Source organism: Haemorhous mexicanus, chromosome 6 (genome assembly GCF_027477595.1).
Source record: "Haemorhous mexicanus isolate bHaeMex1 chromosome 6, bHaeMex1.pri, whole genome shotgun sequence".
In the NCBI taxonomy this organism is placed as follows: domain Eukaryota; kingdom Metazoa; phylum Chordata; class Aves; order Passeriformes; family Fringillidae; genus Haemorhous; species Haemorhous mexicanus.
Genome location: NC_082346.1, coordinates 55,231,743 through 55,255,837, shown reverse-complemented (window position 1 = coordinate 55,255,837; position 24,095 = coordinate 55,231,743). Strand labels below are relative to the sequence as shown.

The 24,095-nt window shown below is 39.5% G+C and overlaps 2 protein-coding genes across 4 annotated transcripts in view; both read right to left on the bottom strand.

Annotated features, from left to right (window-relative positions):
* Positions 1–13,641, bottom strand: part of DYNC1H1 (dynein cytoplasmic 1 heavy chain 1) — a 44,868-nt gene extending 31,227 nt beyond the window's left edge. The window contains exons 1-21 of the mRNA XM_059850347.1: positions 13,327–13,641; positions 10,848–10,935; positions 10,097–10,270; positions 9,615–9,870; positions 8,527–8,713; positions 8,081–8,352; positions 7,744–7,971; positions 6,194–7,270; positions 5,690–5,869; positions 4,598–4,747; positions 4,184–4,330; positions 3,897–4,037; positions 3,588–3,764; positions 3,365–3,475; positions 3,163–3,282; positions 2,695–2,934; positions 2,018–2,173; positions 1,540–1,653; positions 877–987; positions 588–797; positions 50–196 (exon numbers count right to left, since the gene is read on the bottom strand). Coding sequence (XP_059706330.1) covers positions 50–196; positions 588–797; positions 877–987; positions 1,540–1,653; positions 2,018–2,173; positions 2,695–2,934; positions 3,163–3,282; positions 3,365–3,475; positions 3,588–3,764; positions 3,897–4,037; positions 4,184–4,330; positions 4,598–4,747; positions 5,690–5,869; positions 6,194–7,270; positions 7,744–7,971; positions 8,081–8,352; positions 8,527–8,713; positions 9,615–9,870; positions 10,097–10,270; positions 10,848–10,935; positions 13,327–13,600 — 4,560 coding nt within the window. The 5' untranslated portion in view covers positions 13,601–13,641. The remainder of the gene's footprint in view (positions 1–49; positions 197–587; positions 798–876; positions 988–1,539; positions 1,654–2,017; positions 2,174–2,694; positions 2,935–3,162; positions 3,283–3,364; positions 3,476–3,587; positions 3,765–3,896; positions 4,038–4,183; positions 4,331–4,597; positions 4,748–5,689; positions 5,870–6,193; positions 7,271–7,743; positions 7,972–8,080; positions 8,353–8,526; positions 8,714–9,614; positions 9,871–10,096; positions 10,271–10,847; positions 10,936–13,326) is intronic.
* Positions 13,642–18,657: 5,016 nt separating this feature from the next.
* PPP2R5C (protein phosphatase 2 regulatory subunit B'gamma) overlaps positions 18,658–24,095 on the bottom strand; it is a 72,854-nt gene continuing 67,416 nt past the window's right edge. For all 3 annotated transcript variants that reach the window (XM_059850344.1, XM_059850346.1, XM_059850345.1), the window contains 2 exons: positions 21,860–21,976; positions 18,658–21,298 (listed from right to left, as the gene is read on the bottom strand). In XM_059850344.1, the coding sequence (XP_059706327.1) occupies positions 21,167–21,298; positions 21,860–21,976 (249 nt within the window). In that variant the 3' untranslated portion in view covers positions 18,658–21,166. The remainder of the gene's footprint in view (positions 21,299–21,859; positions 21,977–24,095) is intronic.

Sequence of the window (24,095 nt, the reverse complement as noted above, 5' to 3'; positions counted from 1 at the left end):
GGGAAGGCAGAAATAAACAAAAATTCTTTAGCTTTGGTCTCCATTTTACCTTGTAGTATGGTGACAGCTTCATAGCAGACACGCTGTTAATGTGCTCCTTGACTTTGTTGAAAAGGTCATCCCACCCACGAATCAAACGACACTTGTTCTGGTAATTGACCAAGTCCAGTTCATAGGTGTTCCACACTTCTCTTATCTGAAGAAAAAGATGTTTAAGATATAACATCAATAATTTTTCCTCAAAAAAATAGTTACAAAGTAGAAATGTATTACAGGAATTAGATACTATTTGTTTTTACCTGAAGACTCTGGCTTTACGCTTAAGCTTTTGTTAAAAATATTGAGACTATAACGCAGTTCAAGGTGGGATCTTTGCAGTCACTTACAAGAACTGCTTTTCCCAAATAATGCAAATTTCATCAGAGGAAGTTTACAAAGCTTATTACTGCTCCCGAAAACAGAGCAAACCACGGAGTCTTGGCACTTGTTTCAACAGCTTAGAGTGACAAGTTTACTACACAAGTAGCCACTTAACAGCAATCCTCAGATTTGCTGTTACTTGCATACATACAAGGGCTGATACTCGCCTGTTTCAAGAACTCTTCCAAAGCCATCTCTCCCTGAGCCACAAGCAGAACATCTTTGACGATTGCTTCATTTCTCTGTAGATCAACATCCCAGATCTGGCCCAGGGTCAATTCTGAGACAACCCAGTTAACATGAAGCCTCTTCATCAGTTGTTTCCAGTGTCGGTCTTTAAGTGCCTCGGATTTCAGTTCAATAACTAACATGTTTATCTACAGAAGAAAAGAAAGCAAGTTACATCTTTGAATGTGAATATAAAACACATGCATTTTAGAAATGTGGGCAACTTACCTTCATGTAGCCCTTCAGAAGTCTCTGGACATACTCATAGGAGGCGTACTGCCGCAAACGGGCAGGGAAGTTTTTCAGCTGGTTCAGCAGACCATCCAAGTTTTGTCGAAGCTGTCAGTAACACAAAAGCAATGAAATCTTTCTCAACAATTCCTGTGCACATAACCATACGAATTACAAAGTGTTATCCTTGTTTGCCTAAGATGTGGTTACTCTACAGCTGAGAATGTAATTTTATTGGTCTGATTGAGATTCATGATGCAGTCTTGTCACAGGCAGTTAGTTTATAGATTAGTGTTCTTTCTGCTCTTTACCTCCTGAGCACTGCACTAAAATCAATGCTGTTTACCCAACTGCATAATGAAGTTTCTCTAATGACATCCAACAGACTATTTAAAAACAGCAGTTTCTTCTCTGTAGTTGCAGTCAAATCTCAAACTATGGAACCTGCATAAATTTCCGGTAGGATTACTTAAATTATGAATATCCTGTGAGTATTTTTTATCTTACTTTCAGAAGAAACATGCTCACAAGATATTTAAAAAGGTACCTAAACACTGCAAATGATCTTGACAATATAGCATGTCTGTCTCAAGAGGTCTAATTCCTAATTTGCACATAATTGTGGCAGTTATACTGTTAATGTACACAAAAGTGAAGTACCTTGCGAGGCTGTACTGAGACCCAGGGTTGTTCTTTCATTTGATCAATTTGTTCCCAGACCTTAGAGAGTTCAGACCAGACACCTTTGAGATCCTGCAGCTCTTCAAGGGCTACCTGTAAGAAAGAATGTATCAAACATCAGTAGTTACTCCTAATTTCTTCAAAGTCAATAGCATGGGTGAGTTAAACAAAATACTTCTAATCAAAAACCTTTGGATAGTTTGCCAGTTCAAGAGAACTGCAACAGCAAGTTACCAAGATGAAATTTTCCATCTAGCTCACATAACAGTTTCAAAAGAATAAGACAGTCAAGGAAGAGATCATGGACAAGCTCTGAAGGCTAGAACCGAGTCAGTTTGGAGACTGTGCCCTGATATTAGCACAGCACACACTACAAGTCACTCTCCTGAGGGAGTAAAGGATGGAACTGAAACATTTTTATCCAAAACTGGCAAGCAGGTGTGTGAGCAGGTTGTACCTGGACGCGCTCTTCACTGCCACTGAGCAGCCCAGTGTCTGTAAGCTCCAGAGCTTCCTTGGCCTTGGCACACTTCTCACGGTCATCCTTCAGCCTGCCGAATTTTCCTTCATAAATGGTAAGAGCTTGAAGAGCCTCTTCTGGACGCAGATTTCCCTAAAGTTTGCACGGGATACATTAATCCAATAATCCTACAGTTACACTGAAGGCAAGTTAAAAGTGGGGACTAAACATAAATGTTGGTTTGTCTCATTTTTTACATTTCCATTTTGCTGACTATAAGATAACATATCATTCCCCAATAAGTCCCATTTCATTTTTACATGCAGTTTTTTGCTTTACTAAAAAGCACTTCAGAAAAAAAAAAAGGCAAAAAAGCAGCTTGCTTCTGAATCCTCCTACATGCATACCTCTGACATACACTTGTTTCAGACAAAGCTCTCTTAGTCAATGAAGTAATTTACTATTCTGCACCTAAGAGAGGCCTATGTTTTAAGGGTAAATTTCCCTCTGCAACTATTGCCAAAAATCAACACACTGGCAGGTTACCATAGAACCCTTAAAAAGACTTTTACTATCACCTAAAATGAAAAACTGCAAAAAAAAAAAAAAGCATAAAAACAAACTGAATGCAGAAAATCTACCTCATTCACTGAATATTAACCATCACTACTTACTGTTACAGGCTTTGTTTTCTCCCAGTCTGTCAGCAAGTCAGTTGTTCGGCTCTCCACTGCACGATCCTCTTGAACTATTTTCATCTGCAGATTTGCTACTTGTTGTTGAATGGCAGAGTCCTTCCTACGCATGATGTCATTGAAGGCACCCCATTCTCCTTCGATGTTGTCAATGTAGAGCCAAGAGGAAGGGAACTGGAACCTTTGCTTCTCAAGCAAGCGCTGACCATTGCGATAAAGCTACAAGACACAGAGGTTTTAAGTTCAAAACACAAAACTTAAGTGGCAAGGCTAAATAAACACTCTTTAATAAATGCTCACTATAGAGCTCACAGGATTTTTCAGAATATAGAGTTCAAGTCTGTTTTTACGAGAACTTGAATATCATTTTATGATTATGATGAAGCTGCATTTTATGAGCTAAGCCTGACAAAAATAAGAATCATTAACATAAGACAACAAACATACCTCAACTTGCTTTTCAAACTGTTTGATTTTACGTTTCAAGGACTGCACGTATGTAATGAATGTCACGGCATCTGATGTGCTAGCAGTGTCCACAGAATGCTGCTCCAGCTCTTGACGGGACTGTAAAGGGTACAAATCAGTGTTTTAGCATTCTACAACAGCTGATCTGAAAGTGAAAAACTGGAATTAGGACTTTTCTTACCTTAGAAATTTGTGAATGAAACTCTGTCATATTCTGACCAAGCATTTGGCCAAATTTGCTGAGCACCTCCTTGTGCCAGGAGTCATACTTCAAGTTGACCTTTGATTGTACCTACAAGTGAATAATGTTACATTATCGTAATTTGTCACCCTTGCTATTTTCTGTTATACAGCTATTCTGAAATTCTATTCATTTATCACAATAAATAATTAAGATTTCTCACCTTGCCATAGTCTATGACAACAGGTCCAAACTCCTTTCTGGTTTCTGCATTGTCAAATGTTCCTCTTGCTTTTCTTATCTGAACCAAAAGGGCCTGCCACTTATTCAGGTCTTCTCCAAGACGGTTGTATATATTTTCAGCCTGCATGTCCCACAGACACTGGTACTGCAGCCAAACCTAATGGAGGTATTTCACAATGTTCAGAACTTCTCCAGTATATTGCAAAACATGTGTCTCCCTCCAGCCCCCAGGAAAACTGAAAGTCCATGTTAATTTTAGCTGTTCCATTATGTCCTGTCAGCCTCCTACCTTGACATACTGCTCCACTTCAGTCACAATTCCCATGACAGCTGAGTATGACTCCTCCAGAGCTGCAGGGCCATCAGGCATCCTTGTCAATGCATTACGATAGAACTTCTCTTCCTCAGACAGCTCATAATGCACTCCAACCTAAGAACCACAGTTATACTTGTGATACACACAAATTTCCAGGGCACTCAGGTTTGGTTTTAGATCAACACACTAATATGGTGAGGACATTTAATTACTGAGTGAAAGCAATTGCTCTGACTTAGATACAGCTGCATTACACTTACCTGGTATCTCTGACTTTGAATTCTTGGCAGCGACAGGATTACCATTTTCCAAGAAAACATTTCTTGGTAAAGTTTGTATCTGCAGTCTTCAATTGGTGGATTCAAGTATATCACCTGGTTGGTTATTCTTAGTTCGTGTACAATGTTCTGCAGAAATAGTAAAAACACCCAGTTTTACTGGCAGACACTGCTACATATAGACAAGAATTTTGGACTTCAAGAAGTACTTTTTAAAAATCAACTTGCACTTAAATGAAAAGAGGAAAATATTTCTCCAAAAAGAGATGCAAGAAGAAATATTCATCTACCACGCAGGCCTCAGAAATAATTTCTGTATTAGTTAATTGACAATACAGAAAAAACCCAGCCAAGAAAAAAATCTAATGCGAAAAAAAAAACCACAGGAAAACTTACTTTGATCTTGGGTTCACCACCAGGCTTATGGCTCACTTGAGGAGCATCTGTATCCATGTCAACTTCTGCTTTGTCATCTGCTTGTCCCAGAAGAACCTGGGTCCAGGCTCTCAGTCCAGCTTGCAAACGAACACCCAGGATTCTTTCAATCTAAAGAAAATGAGGGCTATTGGAGGAAAAACCTGCATATTCACTGCATCAAGATCCCCACTATCAATATATTCTGACAGGCACACTACAGCACCTCAAAGAACGAAATGATCCTTTACTAAGCCATTCCAGCACCAGAAGGGCTTACAAGAATTGGAGGGACTGTTTTCTATGGCTTGTAGCAACAAGACAGGGAATAATAACTTTAAATTGAAAGAAAGGAGGTTTAGATTAGGTATTAGGGTGGTGAGGCACTGGAACAGGTTACCCAGAGAAGTTAGGGATGCCCCATCCCTGGAAGTGTTCCAGGCCAAGCTGGATGGGGCTTTGAGCTACCAAATCAGTGGCATCACTGCCCATGGCATGAGGGCTGCAACTGGATGATCTCTAAGGTCTCTACCAACTCAAACCATTCCATGATTAAAGAGGTTTAAGAGTTTTGGTAAATTTGCACTGAATATAATTCAAAGCTTCTCCTCCTCCTCATGGACTTTAATTAAGTCAATTAAACAACTAAACAACTTTAACCATATTGAAGTTGGCCTAGTGACCAAAAACCTGTAACTTAACAGGCAGAAGCAAACAATATGATGGCAACAAGTCTTTGCCACCAGGACAGCAAATTTCCACCACCCTTTATCTACCTTGGTCCCCAGCATCCTCTAGGCTGTCAAACTGTACCAAACTTTTTTCCTCAAAAGACAAAACTCCCCTTGAATCAACTGATCCCAAAATTCTACAGTAAAAAAACTCCAACACAGGTCTCACATCTTCTGCATACCAAAAATGCACTGAAATTTTCAGGGAATGAGAATTTAGTCTCTGGTGTGACTATAAAGAAAAGTCCCCCTGGGTGACTATGAAGAAAATAACCAAAATATATTTTGCACCTGAATAAAATGTTACCTCTAGACATATACTACTCCTCGATCTCAAACCTACCTCCATATCCAACTTATTGACCCAGATTGGCAAATTTGAGTATGAATGAAGATTCAAATCATCCACAGCTTTCTGAACTCTGTTCAAGATTTCAGAGAAAGTCTTGTGATCGTACATGCATGTTTCCAACGATCTCACTTCCAGGTCTATCTTCTCTTCAATAATGAGCAGATCATCCACCTAAGATAGTTTAGGAAAAATGGGATGTTTAGTTTCACAGGTTAGATCAAGAAAACAATAATTCAGTAATGGTGAATCATGTATCTTTATTTGGATACAGCAATCCATTGATTTTAGCATTATCAAATGAAAATAGTACTGCTAACAGTAATTTTAGCACTTCCAAAAGATCCATCCAGTTGGCCAATTTGTGCTGACTCAATCAGCTACTTAAACCAAGAGCTGCAGAACTAGCTCTGAGCTATCCAATGACACTTTTGGATAACAATACATTACTGAATTAGAAATGTAAAAGTTTTGCAGATTTTGAGAGAAAACACAAACCTTTTCCTGGAAACTGAAGACAGTCTCAGCCAAGCGCTGTACGTATGGATCAAGCTTGTATGATTCCCACACGAGTGCAATTCCTTCTGCAATCAAAGCCTGCACCTCCTTCTTCAAGCCAGCGACCAGCAGTGAGATAGTATTACGCTCCTCTACTTTCTCACACGTTCGCTCATATGTGCGGACACTTTCAATGAGAGAAATAGCAAATGGATAGAGCTGGTTTGCTTGGTGAGCTTTGTTGACAATTGCTAGTGGGACACGGAAACCAAGCCACTTCAGGTTTCGGACTTCTTTTGAAAGTGTAATTATTTCTGGGAGGAAGTTGACTTTCAGTTTCAGGACATTTCCAGTTCGACCTCGAACACGAGTGCTTTCGATGGTGAAAATGCGACCGGACACACCAAGGTTGCGTTGCTGAACTTTTCTTGCCCAGTCATCAAAGATCTCCTGAGTGTTGAGCTTCATGCGAAAGCTATCTCCATCCTGCTTTAGCTTCTGACCTTCCACATGGTTCTCCCAGCCTTTGCCAAGGACATCCTCCACACGCTTCATGTAAGCGGTGAGCTGCCTGTCGATCTGTTTTGCCCAAATTATAGACCCAGACACAGGAGGCAAGTCACGAACATGACTCATTTTACATGCTTGACTCTGTGGATATTGTACTTTAAACTTGTCATGGAGAGACTCAATATCATCCTTCACACGCTGGATCAACTGTGTTTGGTACTCACGAATGGCACCACGAATGTGAGGTCTGACAAACAAGGCGTTAAAGCGGGAGAAGATTCTGAACATTTCGTTGGCATTCTTTGCTGTACCGAGCTGGTCTCTCAAACGGGCTGTTATCCTTGTTTCAACTCTATCAATTCTTTCATCATAGCGCTTCATTGCTGCCTCCCAGGCTTCTGTACCTTCTTTGGAAACATCTAATCCATCTACTTCCTTAACATTCTCATAAGCAAGATTGACTTCTTCAATTGCATTAGCATCTGCAGCATCAAAAAGGACTTCTGCTACTTTCATATCCTGTGGTTCAGGTACCTCTCCTTGATTTTGCTGGGCAACAGCTGTTACCTACATTAGAATCACAGTTTAGTGAGTTCAATACTTCAAAATTTCCCTGAAGTAGCAAAATGCAGTGGGTTCTAAAAAATATTGCACAAACCCCCAGCCAATCAGTCATAAATTTTTTAACAAACTTTCAGTCATGCTTCAGAATTAACTTCCAGTAGGAACAGGGCAGCACAGTTACTTTACAAACTTCCACTACTGTGCAGCATAATCACATTTTCCACTGTGGTTTAGCCAAGTTCAAGGATTTAAACATTTATTAATCTCCTCTGTGTTATGTCTAGACTTGCTGAGTTTATTAACACGAGCATGTATTACGCAATGTAAGTCAAAATTAAACCTAAGCCTATTAGCGAGGGTTCAAAACTAAACACGGACACTGAACGTTACTCTACATTTGTGTTGGTAATTTCAAGTAACAGTAACACTCCTGAAGAAGCCACACAGATTTTCTGTTTTGTAACAACCAAGATTACCTGAGGTCGCAAGACTCTCACAATGACAGCTCTCAGCTGCTCATGCTGACGCCTGAATTTCCTCATTTGATCAAGGCGACTCTGGAGTTTCCTGTGAGCAGGATTGATGCGCCACACCATCTTCAGGTTCTCCTCCCTTTTCCTCTTCACAATATCTCTCAGAAGAACTTGCAGCTTCTCATATTCATCATCCCAGGTTTGGAATACTTCAAAGCATGCAACCATTACCTGAAAAAAGTTTTAGAACAGGAACTTCAGCTCCCAAATGAAATGCTTCCTGAAAGTCACTGTCCAACACAAAAGTACAGCAACCAGTATCACAAAGCCATGAATATACCTTTTCAAATTCTTCATAGGCCACATGCATCAGTTTTCTGGTTCCCAACACTTTAAGCAGCTGAGAGCTCAGATCTCTTGAAATAGCCTCCACTAAACGCAATGCCCTTTGGATTGGGTATTTTGTGTTCCTGATTTTTCTCAAATGGGTAAATATTGCAACAAGTGCCTGTCTGATTTTGTCCAGCTCCGTAGCAGACAGCAAGTCATTCAGTGGAAAGTCTTTCATCAGTGGATTATAGTCATTCACAGTTTCCAGCGCCTGTTTCAGACCTAAATGGAAAAGATTTTGAATATAACTTTTCCTCTCATTGACCAAAATCTCTATCTGTAACCAGTCCAAGGCTCCTCTTAACAGCCTGCTCTTTGCAGCACAATGTTCAGGTTTTTTAACAGTTTAAGTTCTGCATGACATTTGAGAAAAATGTTATTGAACAGATATTTTACCTGTGTCAGTATCAAAGCTGACAGTTGCATGGAAACGTTTGCCATGTTTCAGAATGTCCAGAGTCAGCAGAACTTCTGGACTTTCCCGTTTTTCCTGAATACGGTACAGAGCCCTTTCCAAATTTAACCAGAAGCTTATCTCCTGTAATGCAGTGCCTGATGCAGGATCTCGATCTAATTTGGTCACCTTCAAAGTAATGGAGAGAAAGAGAAGGGAGAGAGAAAAGCATTTAATTTATATGCTTCAGCTGTAAAAACTTGCTTAAATATAATTGAAACATGCAACAGCTGCCAGGTTTAATAACCCAACCTCAGACAGTTTTGGCACTCATTCTTTGAAAAGTGTAGGAACTGTATGCAACATGTGACAAGCGTAATTCCAGAGATCCTAAAGGTTGGTTTTAGGACCCTCATGTAATAATCTTCAGCATAGCCTAAAAATGTCACCTGCCTGCTTTCCTGAGCAGTGTCTGTATTCTGGCTAAAGGCAGATGAGCCAGGCAAGATAACAAATGTTTTATGCTCTTAAGCAAGAAAAGACACTGTTCCATGAGCAATAGGTATTTCCTGCGCACACAGAGGCAACAAGCCAGACTAGTATCTCAGATGCTGCTTTTGAGTAACACCAGCAGAATAGCAGTTATTTTGAAAAGTAACAGGCAGAAGTATGAGATTACAAGATAGGGCTGGAGCAAGCATTGCAAAGTGGTTGTGGATGCACCAGGGGCAAATAACAAAACAGGCCAAATCAGATGTGTTTCTCTCAATCTGCTGTAAAGATCTGAAGAACAGTTACAAAATTTACAGGATTACTGCCAGTTACTTAAGTCTATTACAGTATGTAAAACAAAGTCATACGCTTGGTGATTTGTCAAACACTTCAGACTAGATTCCAAATTCAGCCTAATTTTAGACTAGACTTAGCCTAATTTAGACCAATGTCTCTGGTTACTCAAAAGCATGGTCTGAGATCTTCAGAGCATCCTGCACAAGCAGCATTTTATCAGTAAAACTGAAGAAGATACACCGTACTAAACAGAAGTTCTTATTACTTAGTTGCCTTTTCCCCCTGTTCTTTATTTGGTTACCTTTTGTATTTCTCTAATCCAGCGGTTGACTCCAGACTGTAACTGATTAAGGAACAACGGATCCTCAGCCTTCTCACCAAAATCTGTAACTTTTGGTTTTTCTCCACGTTCATAACACTGCTTGGCAACATTAGTAATGGTTGCATGAATGGGCAGACTGATCTCTGGAATTTCAATATTCTGTTGTAAATGCAAGAGGCCCATTTCAAGCTCTGCAATCTTTTTCTCAACTGAAGGAGCCATTTTATCTCCATCCCTGAAAAAGCACAGATGTTTACATATAAGAAGGCAAATAAAAAAGCCATACATAACACATTTAGACCTGAACTGCTTCCCCAGAGTCAGCAACAGCATCATACCAACTGTGTGCTTAAACAATTCACACGATTCACCTTGAAGAGTCACTGTTGTTTGTTACTTTTTAACAATCATTAAACACTTTAGTTAATTAGCACAGAAATGCAGTATTTCTACTGAATTACCTGTCTGCTTTGCCAGATTCTCGGATATAGGACTTGAAGAAGGGAGCAACAGCATTGCTAATGAAAGAGTGCAATGTTTCATATGGAGAGTCTTCACTGAGAGTGAGCACTCTGAGCTGGGAAGACACAGGTTTGTCTGCATCGATCACTGCTGTACGTTTAATGAACGCCAGGCTACAGAACAGAGAAGAGAGTTACTAACCAATCATCTGACACTTAAGTGACACAATAGCTTAAATCTGACTGCAAGTTTAGGAGTCAAATGGCAATCTACATCATCATATTTCACAAAGTTTCTTCTAAGAGACTGGAATAAAAGTCTTCCAAATAAACACATCTTTACAATTCAGCAATAAGCAAGCTGAGCTATCAATAAGGACTCTGAAATAGGGGCACACTAAAGACAAAACACATTTTACAGAGCTTCAGAGTAAAATATACCTCAATATAAGTGACAAATATGTAACGGACAGACTTAATCCAAGTTGTGTATGTTACAGCTGCATGTGTGCCAAAATTAGTACAACTTTGTTTCTTTAACCCCATAGCTAGAAGTCCTAGGTCCACTCCTTTCAGCCTGATGACACACCCTTTTTTTATCAGAGCTTCTGCCTTAAAAAACTTGAATAAAAACACTGCCTGAAAGCAATAGGTAAACCAAAGGTAAATTTGTAGGTAAAGCAGGTAAATTTGCTTATACAAGTTTTACATACATAGAGTAGAAATATTAAGATCTATTTTACTAATTCACCTGTTTGACTTTATTCCATAATGAATGTCAGTGCTGATGCTGTAGGAAATGAACTCTTTTTCCTCTTCTCCTTCATCTCCCACATCCTCTGCAAAAAAATATTGTATGTAAGAAATAATTTCTAACACATCTGCCAACCACCTTCTGCTGTTACCACACTATTTTCTAACCTTTAAGCTCCACACCAACTTAATTAACTAAATTAGGTCAAAGGTAGCTTTGCAATATGTCTCAGATGCAGAATGGGTTCAATGTCTTTAAACAAAACTCCATTAAGATTTAGGTTGCTATAAAACTAATAAAGCATTACAGTAAGTGAATTATAACTCACATTCTGACAGAGAAATCTGCAATACAGAATGTGCATTTATTTGCAGAGGCATGTTACCAGGACAACTATGCTTCAGTGAGAACATTAAACAGCTGCTTTTTTCTTCCAAAGGTGGCTTTGCATTTTCAGACATCTACTTTGGAAATGATTTGGAAATTAAGTCTCTGAACAACAACAAAAAAAATATCTTGACAGAACAAAAAGCCAAGCTGTGGGAAGTACTCAGGCATTAGCACAGCCAGGGCATCACAGATGATGTAATTGCCGAGGATGCAGGCAGCCGTGCTGCAATGCAGTGATTTCAGTGCAGAAGGTTACTCCCGGTTGGGGGACACACTCTGACTGGACACATTATAGCAGACTCTGTCCTGCTCCATCCCCTGCAGGCTGGGGAGCTGGTGATACCAGAGAGCAGCTTTCATTATGCAGAAATAAGGCTTCTGTATTATCATACTTGCAATCAATATTCAACTTCATGCTATGCAGTCTATGGACAAGCTTCAATAACACAGTTTTTAACAGTGTCAGAGCTCTCCATATGCTGCTGGAGATTTCAGATCTGTTACATTAGAACACCTGGCTGTCATTCACAAAATCCACTCTGCCCAAGTAACCGCTATTAAACCAGCAGACATGGACAGAAATGGCATCTGTGCATCATAAATTAGTATTTGGCTTTTGACAAGTAATGAGTCTCTCAATTTCTTTTTATGCATACATATATAAGAATACCTACGCCATGAGCCTGGACATAACTGATCACCACTATATTATTTCCAACCTGAACTAGGGATAACCATTCTCATGATCCAGGCATAGCAAAAATGCAGGAATCATCTGCATTAATATTAAATGGTTTTCTTTAAACCTTATTTAACGCTGTATCATGAATTCATAAAGACAGCTGTTCTTTTGTTCTCTTTGAGAAAATTAACCCTACTGGAAAAGATGTCTCAAATTTTGGAAGGGGAAAGAGGAGGATGATCTGGATATAGGTAAAAAATAAACAATCATGGGGTATTTTTAAGCAGCATCTGAAGTTTCCAATTAATAGACAGGGAATGAAAGAACCTTCTTGAGGTTCCTCTCTGTGTGCAGCAACTGCAGGGCACATATCAGGACGTTAAATTGTTTCTCTTCTTATCGACACGTTATTTAGCACAATATGAAATACAATTTTAATAGGATTTGATATATACTATACAGGAACAGAACCACCAGCATACTAGGAGTAGGGATTCAGATGTTTAATAGAATTTTGCAAGCTCACGCTGGCAGGCAGGTAGCCATTTATGGACTGTACGGGCTTGTTTAACCGTAAAAGCCTGCATTATTGATGATACCTTGCTGTATTTTGTCACTGTGTATTAGGCTGCATTCTGTGACACTAAGAGCCTATTTAGCAACAGATTTGTTGACAAGTCTTTTTCGAAATAAACAGTTACAGCAGCACGTGAGTAACAAAGACACTCCAGCCACAGTCCCAGCTTGGCTGCAGTATTTCATGCAGCATTTGATGCGGTTCTGAGCGCAAGCACCACGGCCACCAGGCTTCGATAACGAAACAAAGGCACGGCAAGGTCCACATCTTCCTTTGTCAATTACAGGAAGTCCCTAATTAACCATGAAACTACGCTTTATACAGGTCGATTCAGGCCAGGATTATTTTTTTCCCCATATCCGGGGTTTTGGCGCTCTCGCTCTGTTTCAGAGCGGCTATCTGCCTCGCCCAGGAAGTCACTTCCCGAGAAGCCTGGCTGCCGCAGGAGCGCTGCCACGGCCGACTGACGAAGCACTTTGGGTGCCTTTCCAAGCAAGACCGGCCGCGGCCGCAGCACGCCCGGATCTGCGCCCACAGCGAGCCCGCAGCCCCACCGCGCACCCGCCTGGGCCCCGGACAGCGGAACAAAGGCGGCGGGGGAGGCCGGGCCGGGCGGCGGCGGCCAGGGGGACCCGCCCGCAGCCCAGGCTATGCCGCCACCGCCCGAGGCGGACAGCGAACCGGAGCGCGGTGCCGGCCGGGGCCGCGCTGAGGCGGAGCGCGGAGCGGGGCCGCGGCGGAGGCGCGCCCCTCCCACCCGCGGCAGGGCGGCGGCCGCGGCCGGCAGCGGCCATTTTGCCACGGCGGCGGCTCCGCTGCCGCCTCACCTTTGAGTGTGGAGCGCTCCACCAGCACCGTGTGGACCTGCGGGTCGGAGAGGAACTTGCGCATATGCTCCACGGCGCCCTTCTCCTCCAGCGCCGCTTCCAGCGCCGCCGGCGCCTCGCCGCCATCCTCAAGCAGCAGCGGCACCAGCTTGCGCAGGTGCTTCTGCAACACCGACACATCGGCCACGTTCTGCACCGCCGAGCCCGACACCTCCATGCCGCCTTCCTCGCCGCCGGGGCCGCCGCCCCCGCCGCCACCGCCGGAATCGGACATGCCGAGGCAGAGGGACACCGGCCGGCACCGCGCTCCGCCCGCCCGGCCGCGCCCTGGCTGAGCCCGCCCGCCGCGCCGCCAGCCCCGCCCGGCCGCGCCGCGGGGGAGCCTGGGACGGGCGGCGCGGCCCGGCCCGCCCCGCTCCGCCCCGCCCCGCCCGGGCAGCGGCCGCTCCCCGCTGCCACCTATTCGTACAATCATCGAGCGGTTTTTCTTGGGAGAGATCTTAAAAATCACGGTTTCAGCATGCCTACCTAGGCAGCAACACCTTCTACTAGACCAGACTGCTCAGGGCCCCATCCAACATGGCCTAGAGCACTGTCAGGGATGGGCGTCCACAGCTTCTCTGTGGGGCAAACCGTTTCAGTGCTTCGCCATCCTCACAGTAAAGAACGTCCTCCTAACAGCTAATCTAAACCTACTGTCTTTCAGTCTGCATCCATTCCCCTTCTTCTGTCACTACATGTTCTTGTAAAAAGCTTCTCTGGTTCTTTCTTGTAAGCTCCTTTCAGTTACTGAAAGGTTCCCCGCAGGAACCCTTCCACAAGGGTTTTATCAGAGTGGTTTACTCTGGAAGGTGAGGGCGGGACGTGAGCGAAAAGGGGAAGGCAAAGCCTCCCCCGCACTGCTCTGGCAGCAGCACCCTGGAGAGATGTGTCCTGCCGCTGCTGCCTCCTTACCCGGAAGATAAAGCAGGCCTGAGGCTCGTTTGTCCAAAGGAAACAGTGTTTATTTTATGTGAAAAATTAGGCCAGAAGCCATAAGGTCAGGAGGCGAAAACGACATATTCCCGTGAAGAAAGCAGCAAGCCAACTGCAAGGCCTCTTCGGTGAAGTATCTCCGGTGCTTTAAACTGTAATTAGTACAGCTGGCTAGCTGGGCATGTAATCAATCCGGCACCCAAACCATTAATCTCAGTCTTTGGTGAGACTGCTTCCCAAAAGCAAAGGTCATATAAGGAGACAGGGACAAAGAGTACTTCAGTGAGAAAGGGGATTTTATTAAAAATGAAAGAATTTAATTTTTAAAAATTCCTAAACATCTGTTACAGCTGCCACACCTCAATGTATGTTTGACTGATCGAGGTACTAGATGAGTTTAACTCACTGCTGCTGAGATGGACCATCCTGTTCCTACTTGCCCAAACTAGTTCCCCAGCCCTGGCTGCCATTTGGAGGTGTCTGGGAGAGGGGAGGGGGCAGTGAAGTTCCAAAGCAATTCCACTGACTCCGCAAAAGTACACTAGGGATGGTGGGTGACCCACACACTGAAACTCCAGCTTTTGCTGATATAGAAGTAAAAAAGGGAATATTGTCCCCAAAAGAAAAGCAAAACAACCATACAAAACTGAATCTGAACCTCCCATGCATTTCGTCAATAGATACACAGGGAAATACACAGACCCCTAGGCCCAGGATCTGTACTGCCCAAGAAGTAGGGAAGCTGGGGTGGAATATCCTGCCGAGCAAAGGAAGACCTGATCTGTAAGCCTCTACAGAAGTGTAACTCAGAATTGAAGTGTTTATGTCCAGCTAGGACACTAGAAATCTGCAAAGCCCACCCACATATCCCAGCTCCTCTATTTCTACTAAGGGAAAAAGCATGCTGTGCTCAGGCAGGCTCCTAAAGCATTTATGAGTCCAGGTTACCTTTGGAAAAACAGATTTCTTAAGTAATAAAAATCTCAAACATTCCTGTCTGGAAGAAAAATTATTTGTTCAGCAACTTGCTTTTTGATGAATCAAACCTACTTAACACCCCTCGCCAAGGTAATTGTTTTGATGAAGAAAAATACTGGTAAATACTTCTCTGAGCACTCTCTCCATAGAATGGTTACTGAGACAGTGTTTAAAACAACACTCACCTATTTCAATTTTCTGAAGTCTAGTTTGCCCACACCTTGTAATTCTCCAACATGAAGGTTATTCCAGGATTGTGTTTTTTATGAAAAAAAGTGCTAACTTTGCATGGCTGTCTGAATTCCACCAAGGCTATCTGTCTTGGCTGACAGCTTTCCAATGCAGGGAGAATTAGCGACTTCTTACATCCACACAATAAGCACCAGTACAGGCCAAACACCCCAAACCCACAGGTTAAATTAACATTCTGGATGTGGGGATGTTCATTAGAAGGGTGTTGATAATATTCCTAAGCAATTTAGATACATCTCAAGTGTAACATGGCATCTCTTTGGAGGTGAGCTCAAGCAATGATTCAAAGTACTGGCATGCTCATTCTTCTGGAGCAGTCATCATCTGAAGAATTTCTGTAGCTTACAAAGCAAGATACAATATCTCACGGCTGTAAAACTGTTGCCAGGAAAAATGTGAATAAGGAAAATAAGGAAGTAAGTAGAAGCAAGAAGGACAGGGATAGGAAATTAAAATTCAAGTAAATATTTATATATATTGCGACTGACTTGCAGAAAGAGTAGGGTCAAAAAACCCTCAACAAGTCTCATCTTACTGTAGGTTTTAAAATCAGAAATGCTCCATGTGCAACAAGTCTTGAATTCTGATATCCAAGTGTAAGGCCCCTTGCAACTAAAAGCCAGTGCAGGTAGAGACTTTGTATTCCTTTAATCCCTTCAGCTTTACCTACTGCTCTAAGGGGAGCAAGAGGAAGATACAAATTAACTGAAAGGAAACTGAGGCAGAGACAAGATAAGCTAATTTTTAATATAAAATCTCTTCTGCAGTCAAAGTCTATGGAGAGAGAAAAGGCTTTACTTGCTCAATCAGGGTGAAAAATAATTTGCCTTGATCTGGTTTTAGTTAATGATGTATGTCATTTTCCTGGGCACATAGAAGACCTGGCCCTTCTTAGAAGTGTGAGAAGCCGCTGAAACCAGCCACCCAAAGGGAAAGACTGCCAATATGACACATTTCCCATATAATTTAACTAAAGACATGTATTTCATATGGACTTGTCAAGATACAAGACTTACTCCTAGAAAGTGCAATACAAAGTTATGTAGAAAGAAAACCTTTTTTTGTAATTTATAAAAGAATTTTATAATTCTTTTATATATAAAGAATTTGTAATTTATAAAAGAAACAACTTCTGCAGGAAAAAAACAAAAGGATTTTTCCTATACTTAACATTAATTTAGTAGTATTTGAAACCAAAACCAAAGGAAAATACCCCAACAAGTAACCATAAGAGCAAATCACCTCCTTTCCCATCTCTAATCCTCTTGCACCTTTAATTCTACAGCAACTGAACTAGAAAAATTACTATGGCAGGGTCTTCATGCTAGCATGAACCTGCTCAGTGTGGTTTTCTGGATCACAAAAATGCCTAAAATAGCTCAAGGCAATTATGTGACTGCTCTCTTCCCTCCTCACCACAGGGTCAGTGCTTACAAATCTTCCCGAGTGTGTGCAGGCCTCCCCAGGGAGGGAATGAATACGGTCCCCACGTGCCTGGCTCCAGCAAGAGCCAGCTGCAGCCATGCTGCTCTTCAATAAGCTGAGAAAGGAATAATGCACTGCCTTCTTTCAGCTCCACAGTAAATTCTCCTTTGGGAATTTGTTCATAGAAAATGTTTAACTACATCCAAGTTTTATTGCATAAAGACCAAGCCAAGTCTCCTCATAGAAAAGAAACTATAATCCAGCTATATATACTCTCCAGGGAGACAGCGATATGGTAATTAGAATGGCATTTCTTAATTAGCTATACACAGTCAGAGTCTCCACAATCACTGCACATAGTAAGGACAAGATCCAAGGGGCAGAAGTGCTCTACTTTTAGGTGGGTGGCCCATAAAACAATCCAGAACATAGATAACCTGAAACCACAGCTATCTCTTGTAAGTATGTTTGTGAGATGGGTAAAGCAAATGAACACACCTTCAAACACATTATGTGCACTAGCACTTTCCTTTCCAATTCTACAAAGCCAAACCATGAAAGCAGTGCCAAAAAACCGCTGCTGGTCAAAAGCCCTGAGACTAATTCCCTTAGAGGGAAAGGATTAAAGGTCATTTCCTGAAAAATCTGGCAACTCACTAACGTATTTATGTGGAAAAAATGTCATTGCTCTCATTTTAAAACATTGTATTTTGAGATGTATCTAACCCTGATTTCCAAAGTGAATAACTGGATCCTCAGTTGTTTCAATATCTTGTTTTTCATTCCAAGATTTGATGAGTTTACTACTGAGCTCATGCAGAAACTGTTTCTTTCACTACACAGACCTAACTTGTAACTCCAATCTTACATTTCTAACTCAAGGTAGTAGTCAGCTCTTGATCCCAGGCCCAACCCCCCCCAACTCCCCCAGTTACCCAATGTCAGATTTATGTGAGTAATTTCCTTAGTTTTTTTTGAAGATTTTTATGGATTGCAGAGGGAAGACAAGTCTTACTGTAGACTTCAGTTTTTCCCTATATCCTTGCCACCTGATTATGTCTCAAGTAGAACAATATAATCCCAGATTTTATGGCTACTTTGCTTGAAGCTTGTCAATACAGAAATGTTTCAGGGAAAATACTATGGTATGAAAGGTGTTTTTTTAATATTTGCAGATTAGGGTACAACCAAATTTTAGTACTGATTGCTGTTCTACAGGCAAAGTCTGCTTTTTCTACCGAATATCAATCATTCCTGCCTTTTTTTTTTTTACTTAATGGCTTTTCTATAATTTTGTCTTGCTTTTGTGAAATTTATGAAGTTAATTTGTACAGATCATTCTGCTACCAGTGATAATTTGAACACACCCCCAAACACCTTGTGTTAAACTTAGTTTCATGATGAGCAAGTAAAATTCACATGTTCTTTATTTGTCCATATAATACACCTTTTTTTTTTTAAGTTTTAAAATTAGATAAAAGCATATTAAATGGCAGGTGTATGAAGTTCTTCAGAAACAATGCCAGAACAAAAAATTGAATTACAAAATGTTAAAAAATATGTAGGTACATTTGAACTTAACATTCCACTAACGTATAATGTTACAGATATTGTCTAATGAAAAATAATTGTGCCACTTACCTATTTTTGCTGTTTCTAGGAACTTTTTATTCTGTACATAGGACGATTCTGTACAAAATATGAAGTCTACATTTTTATTACTTATTACCATAAAACAAGGTACAATGTATGTACAATATTAAAATGAAGCCATACTAAAGCCACACTAAAAAGACACTTGTAATATTACTTTCGACATTCCTGATGTACAGGTGTAATTTTGGAAAATGGGGGAAGGTATCAGACAGAACTTTATGAAGAACAACAGTCACCAAAATTCTACTTTAATTTTTCTTTTTATTTTGGATGTATTAGTTTTAGAATTGTTTAGTACAAGATTATATGAAATATATAAATATTGATAACAAACATGCTAAACCATTAGTGATGGTAAGATTTTGGAATATTGCCTAAGCAAATGTTCAGTGACCCAAAATTTCAAATATGCCTTTATAGAGAACTTGAAGCATCTAAATTACCACAATACTTCCATTTTTGGTGAGTGTTTATCTTCAATAAAGAATAAAAATAAAATCTAGACAGTGAAAGATGTTCTTATACGTTGAGTATCACACAATCAATCAAACACTGATATACAGTTGGGCTTTTTCCCCCCCTTGGATAACATAAGAATAATTCCTTTCAGCAATCTCTTGCACAGACATACTGAACACCCAAAATCAAAGGTAACTGATAATCTACCAGCTAAAGATGGAAGTTCAAACAATGGTATATCAAAATACATAGACGCTGCTTTACATAATTAAAAAAGCACCCTTTTTCCCTCAAAAGTAGAAGGCATCTTTAAACTGTTTTCATATAGTTTATCCTAATGGTAAAGCATTTTCTTTTTCAAGTTTTACAGGAAATGTTTTCAGACACAGTGGACATTCCACTTAAAGGTTGGGTTGGTCTTTAAATTTAGGTGTTGTAAGCCAATATTTACCACTCACAATTTTCTTCCAATAGACAATGTAACAAATATTGGAAATTGAATGTTAAATGCAACCAACGAACAGCAGGCACTACATCTGCACAAGTTTACTATGAATGTCTGCTTTGAGCAATACTTTTTTTTATGGATGCAGGAGATGTTATACTTCCTTAAAAAGTAAAACAAAGCTATTTTTAAAGAAGCCACATTTTTTATCTCTTTATGCATCAAGACATTAAACATTAAGTTATATCATGTTACTGCCAGAGACAAAAGAAACTAATCACCCATTTAGAATAGCAGAACACATTTCAAACAGCTTGTAAGCAGGATAAGTAAGTCAAAATACTGGCCACCCTGAGAGAAATCAAATATTGAAGACAAAGCACTATATTTTAAAAGAGATTTTCCTCCCGTGCTTTTCCATCTACAACAAAAAGCTCATTACATGCAAGTAATCTTGTGGAATATATAGCAGCATTTGAAGATCATCAGCAACTTAGATGCATTTTCAGTTCACTTGTGAGGTGTATTTGCAGCACATGTGCTCTTTACAACAACAACAAAAATATTTTCACGGTAAAATTATGGTCACTATCTCCTCAGCTCTTAGACTCATTTAAAAAGAAGCAGAATGGAATTCAAGAGTCTGTTCTTTTTTTTTTTTTTCCTTTTAGAAAAATTTTTAATAAGCTTATGATTTTGTGTTCATCTTTCAGATAAAAACTGATGCAACTGAAATCACATATAGTATCTGCCACAGAATATTGAACTCCTAGAGCCCAAGAAAAATGCTGAGTATTAAAAGCTCAGATAAGGGAGAAAACAGTGAAAGAGTTATTTTATTGACTTGAAAAAAATTAAAATGAAATTTTATATTCAGTCTATTCCCAGTCATAGTAAACAAATTTTCATTTTAGGAAAAATTCTTCTACCAGTTCATATCTGGAATACTGGTGCCATATTATACACTAAAGACTGGAAGATATGGCTTTAATATACATAAAGTATTAGGATGTGGTATATATAGATATATATATCTTTACCCTAAGTAAAAGAGAAATGAATTTACAGAATTCTTAGAAAGGAATGATGACTGAGGATTGTCATGAATGTTACCAGTTTGTAAGCCATGTTTTATAATATGAAAGAATAATTGTATTTTCAAAACTGCTGGTATATAACAAGACAGCAATCATGTTGAAACAACTGTAAAGCTGAGAAATCCTAGAAAAAGTTTAATACTTATATTTGAAATAATTTTCCTTCTGAAAACACACATTTATCATTAGTACCAACTATTGGTCATTCACTTATTTAGATGGAAAGATTTTATGGAACGTTTTTCTCAAATGTGACTATAAAAACTGGATGTTATCAGCTAGTTGGTACTATGACAACACCTCCAGGAAATTATGTCCACTTGATTATAGTCAACCCAATATTCTGCCAATGGAACTGGGTAATTTACCATTGTTTGAACTACTAATCTTGAGCTGCATACTCTATTAAGTTATTGCCTACGAAATGGGTTGAAGAAAGCTTTGACTTTGTGTGTAACTGATTGGTATGGCACAAAAAATTAAGTTCTACTGTAGAACTGAGTCCAGAAAAGAAAACAACTTTTCCTCCAAAATAATATTTCACTGTAATAGTTTAATGCCCATCATGTGATATTAATTCATCAGCTCTGCAATGTGATTCCAAGGCTTTCATGGTATAGATATCCTGAGGCAGTTCTGACTTGCGTCGCACAAGAGGACGATCTTTTTTCTGATCTTTTTGTGCCTGAAATAAAAATAGAACAAAGTTAGCTAAACATACTAATTACTAAACATTACTTAAGAGTACTTCTTGCATATCAGTATACTCACTTACAGGAAAAGAAATAAAAAAATCTCTGGAAAGAAGTTTATACTTTCTCCTCTTTACCCTACCATCTATGCAGTTTCAAGTACTAAAACAAATTTTTTTGCTAAGAGGAAAACTAGAAACAACCGTGAAATTCTAAGCTATTAACAACCATGATATTACCATTAAGTCCTTAATAAAAAACAGCCTGGCTTTTACTCAGCCATTTATTAACTGGCCCTTTCAAAGTCAGCAAGTCACACTGGTCCAACAATGTTTCCAAGATGAAACCTTAGAAGAGACTATGTAGCAGATTCACAGGCATTAGAAACATAACACTACTTCTGGCTGCTAGACTATCATTTGAAAGTAGCAGCCCTGATGAACCTTATTACTATAGAACAAATGGTTATGGGGCTGAAAATACAGCCCCATACAAGTCATCTAAAGAAATTACTTCATAAATTGGAGCACTTTGCCATTTCCACAAGGCTTTACCTGACAAGCCTCTTCTTTCACTGTCTTTTTCAGCGTCTGCAAATCTTCAATTAAAGGCCCGTCTGTTTCCATTGCAACAGGACTGTTCAGCAAACTCGTGTCACTGTATGTTGGGTACTAATAAAATGCAAAATGTTAAAATAATCACTCTTAGTCATAATAACTAAGTACTAGGAGTGTATTTGAGCATTTGATTTATATGACTAGTTATTTAAGATTAACTTCAATATATTATGCATCCAGGGACTAAGTAATAGATTTTAGAATTGAACTCCAATACTTTCACACTTGGCAGAAATACCCTGCTGAAAAATACAGTCAGCATTAAAAAAAAGATGGTTTGATTATCTGAGACTCAATTTTAAAACACTCAGATTTTGTCAGTACTGCATGGCTATTTTGGCAATCTGAAACCTTATTAATATATTGCTAAGTGCTCTGTGAACAACACAGTAATCCAAACAATCATTTTACTTGCTGATGCAATTTTGCGTTGGAAGAAAAAAAACACTGTTAAAAGACCAAATATACATTTAATATGATTTAAAAAAAAAAAACCCCTTTTCTGTCTTTGGAAAGAAAAACAATTATAAAAGTACTTTAGGAATTAAAAAAAACCAAAATCTTTGTTGCCCAGTAATCTCAATACATCAGATCTTATTTTATTTCAGATGAGGTGCATATTGTTTTGAATTCAGAACTTATTTACATGCACACACACAGACCTTTTCATCAGTTTTTCCTCATAAATATTTTGGTATCTGAGTGTACCAATAACTCAATGCAAATGAGAAAAATTTTTTAAAAACCCTGCAAGGATTGAACAAATATAATGATTTAAAATCTTAAATTGTACTTTTGTGTCATGCAGAATCAGGAACAGGTTTGAATAACAAGAATCATCAGTTATTAGACGAATGAAAAAGTTAATAGATATTTCAGGAAAAAAAGAAACGCCTAAAATCCATTATCTAGAGCACTAAAAGCATATATATCCTTATGTCAATTCACTGGAGCATTCAGTAATTTGTATTTTAAATTTCTTCCAAATATTAGCTTTCTTCAGGCAGACTATGCAGAACATACTATATAGAGGTGGCGTTAACCAGTATCAGAAAATGTATGTACAAAAAGTTCCTTGGAAAGAAAAGGAAATTGATACTGTAGAACTCTGAATTTTTCTACAACTCAATCCACTTATTGAGCCAAACAGGTAATAGCCCATCATTTGTGATAGCAAGTGACCATGTGTATCAAATACTCTTCAAGCAATGCTTTTGTATGACTTATGTCATTAGAGAAATGTTTTGTCGGTGGAAGTCAATTATTGCATTCATATGAATAGTCCTTTTTGATTCACTTAATTGATCTGTTGTCAATGGACATTTTATTAATTTTAATAGATTTTACTGAGGCAGTTTAGTAATAGTTCCCTGGCAAATAACCCAAGAGGAAAAAAACATGTATGAATTTCCTCTTCTTAGAAAAAGAGATTACCTCATACTTTCTGTTTTAAAATAGCACTGAGATCAGGAAGCGTCCCATTTCTGTTTACAGAGTACCCTTTCTCTCTCCTCCACCACTTTAAACTCAGCTAGATGGTTTTGGAAATATACAGTACATGAAGCTTCTTGCTACAGTATAACAGAATTCTGGCTGTGAAGTAATTTGAATGTTTGGAGGTTTTTTGTTCATAGCAGACAACCGTATGACTGAGCTGAAAGAAAAGTGGCAGCCATCCCCAAGCAGGTGAAGGGGGTGTGGGGGAGATCCGAGCCAAACCATTTCCTTCTCCCGTCATTTCAACATCCAATGAATAGTCTAAAGGACCTTTGCTTTGTTATCATAACTGGAGCCACATCATTAATGCTGGACAGGATGGTTCCTGTAGGAAAGACCTGAGCAGCAGGTTCACCAGCAGAGTGGCCCAGTGCAACTATGGGAACAAATGCACCAGACAAGAACATACGGTATTACTTTAATCCATTTCACGCGAAGGATAACTGACCAGTCAAAACTCAGTTTGCAGAAAGAACTCTTTTGTAATATATTGTTTGCAAAACAGCTTTTCAAGAGAAACCCATTATGGCCTCTCTATATTTTTCCATAATTTTGCACAGTAACTTTTCAAACTGCAATATGGTAAAAGTCCTATTATAAGGAAAGGAAAACGTACTTCATATCATACTTTTCAGAAACCTTTTTTAAAAAAAAATAATTACTTGCACAAGAGAAA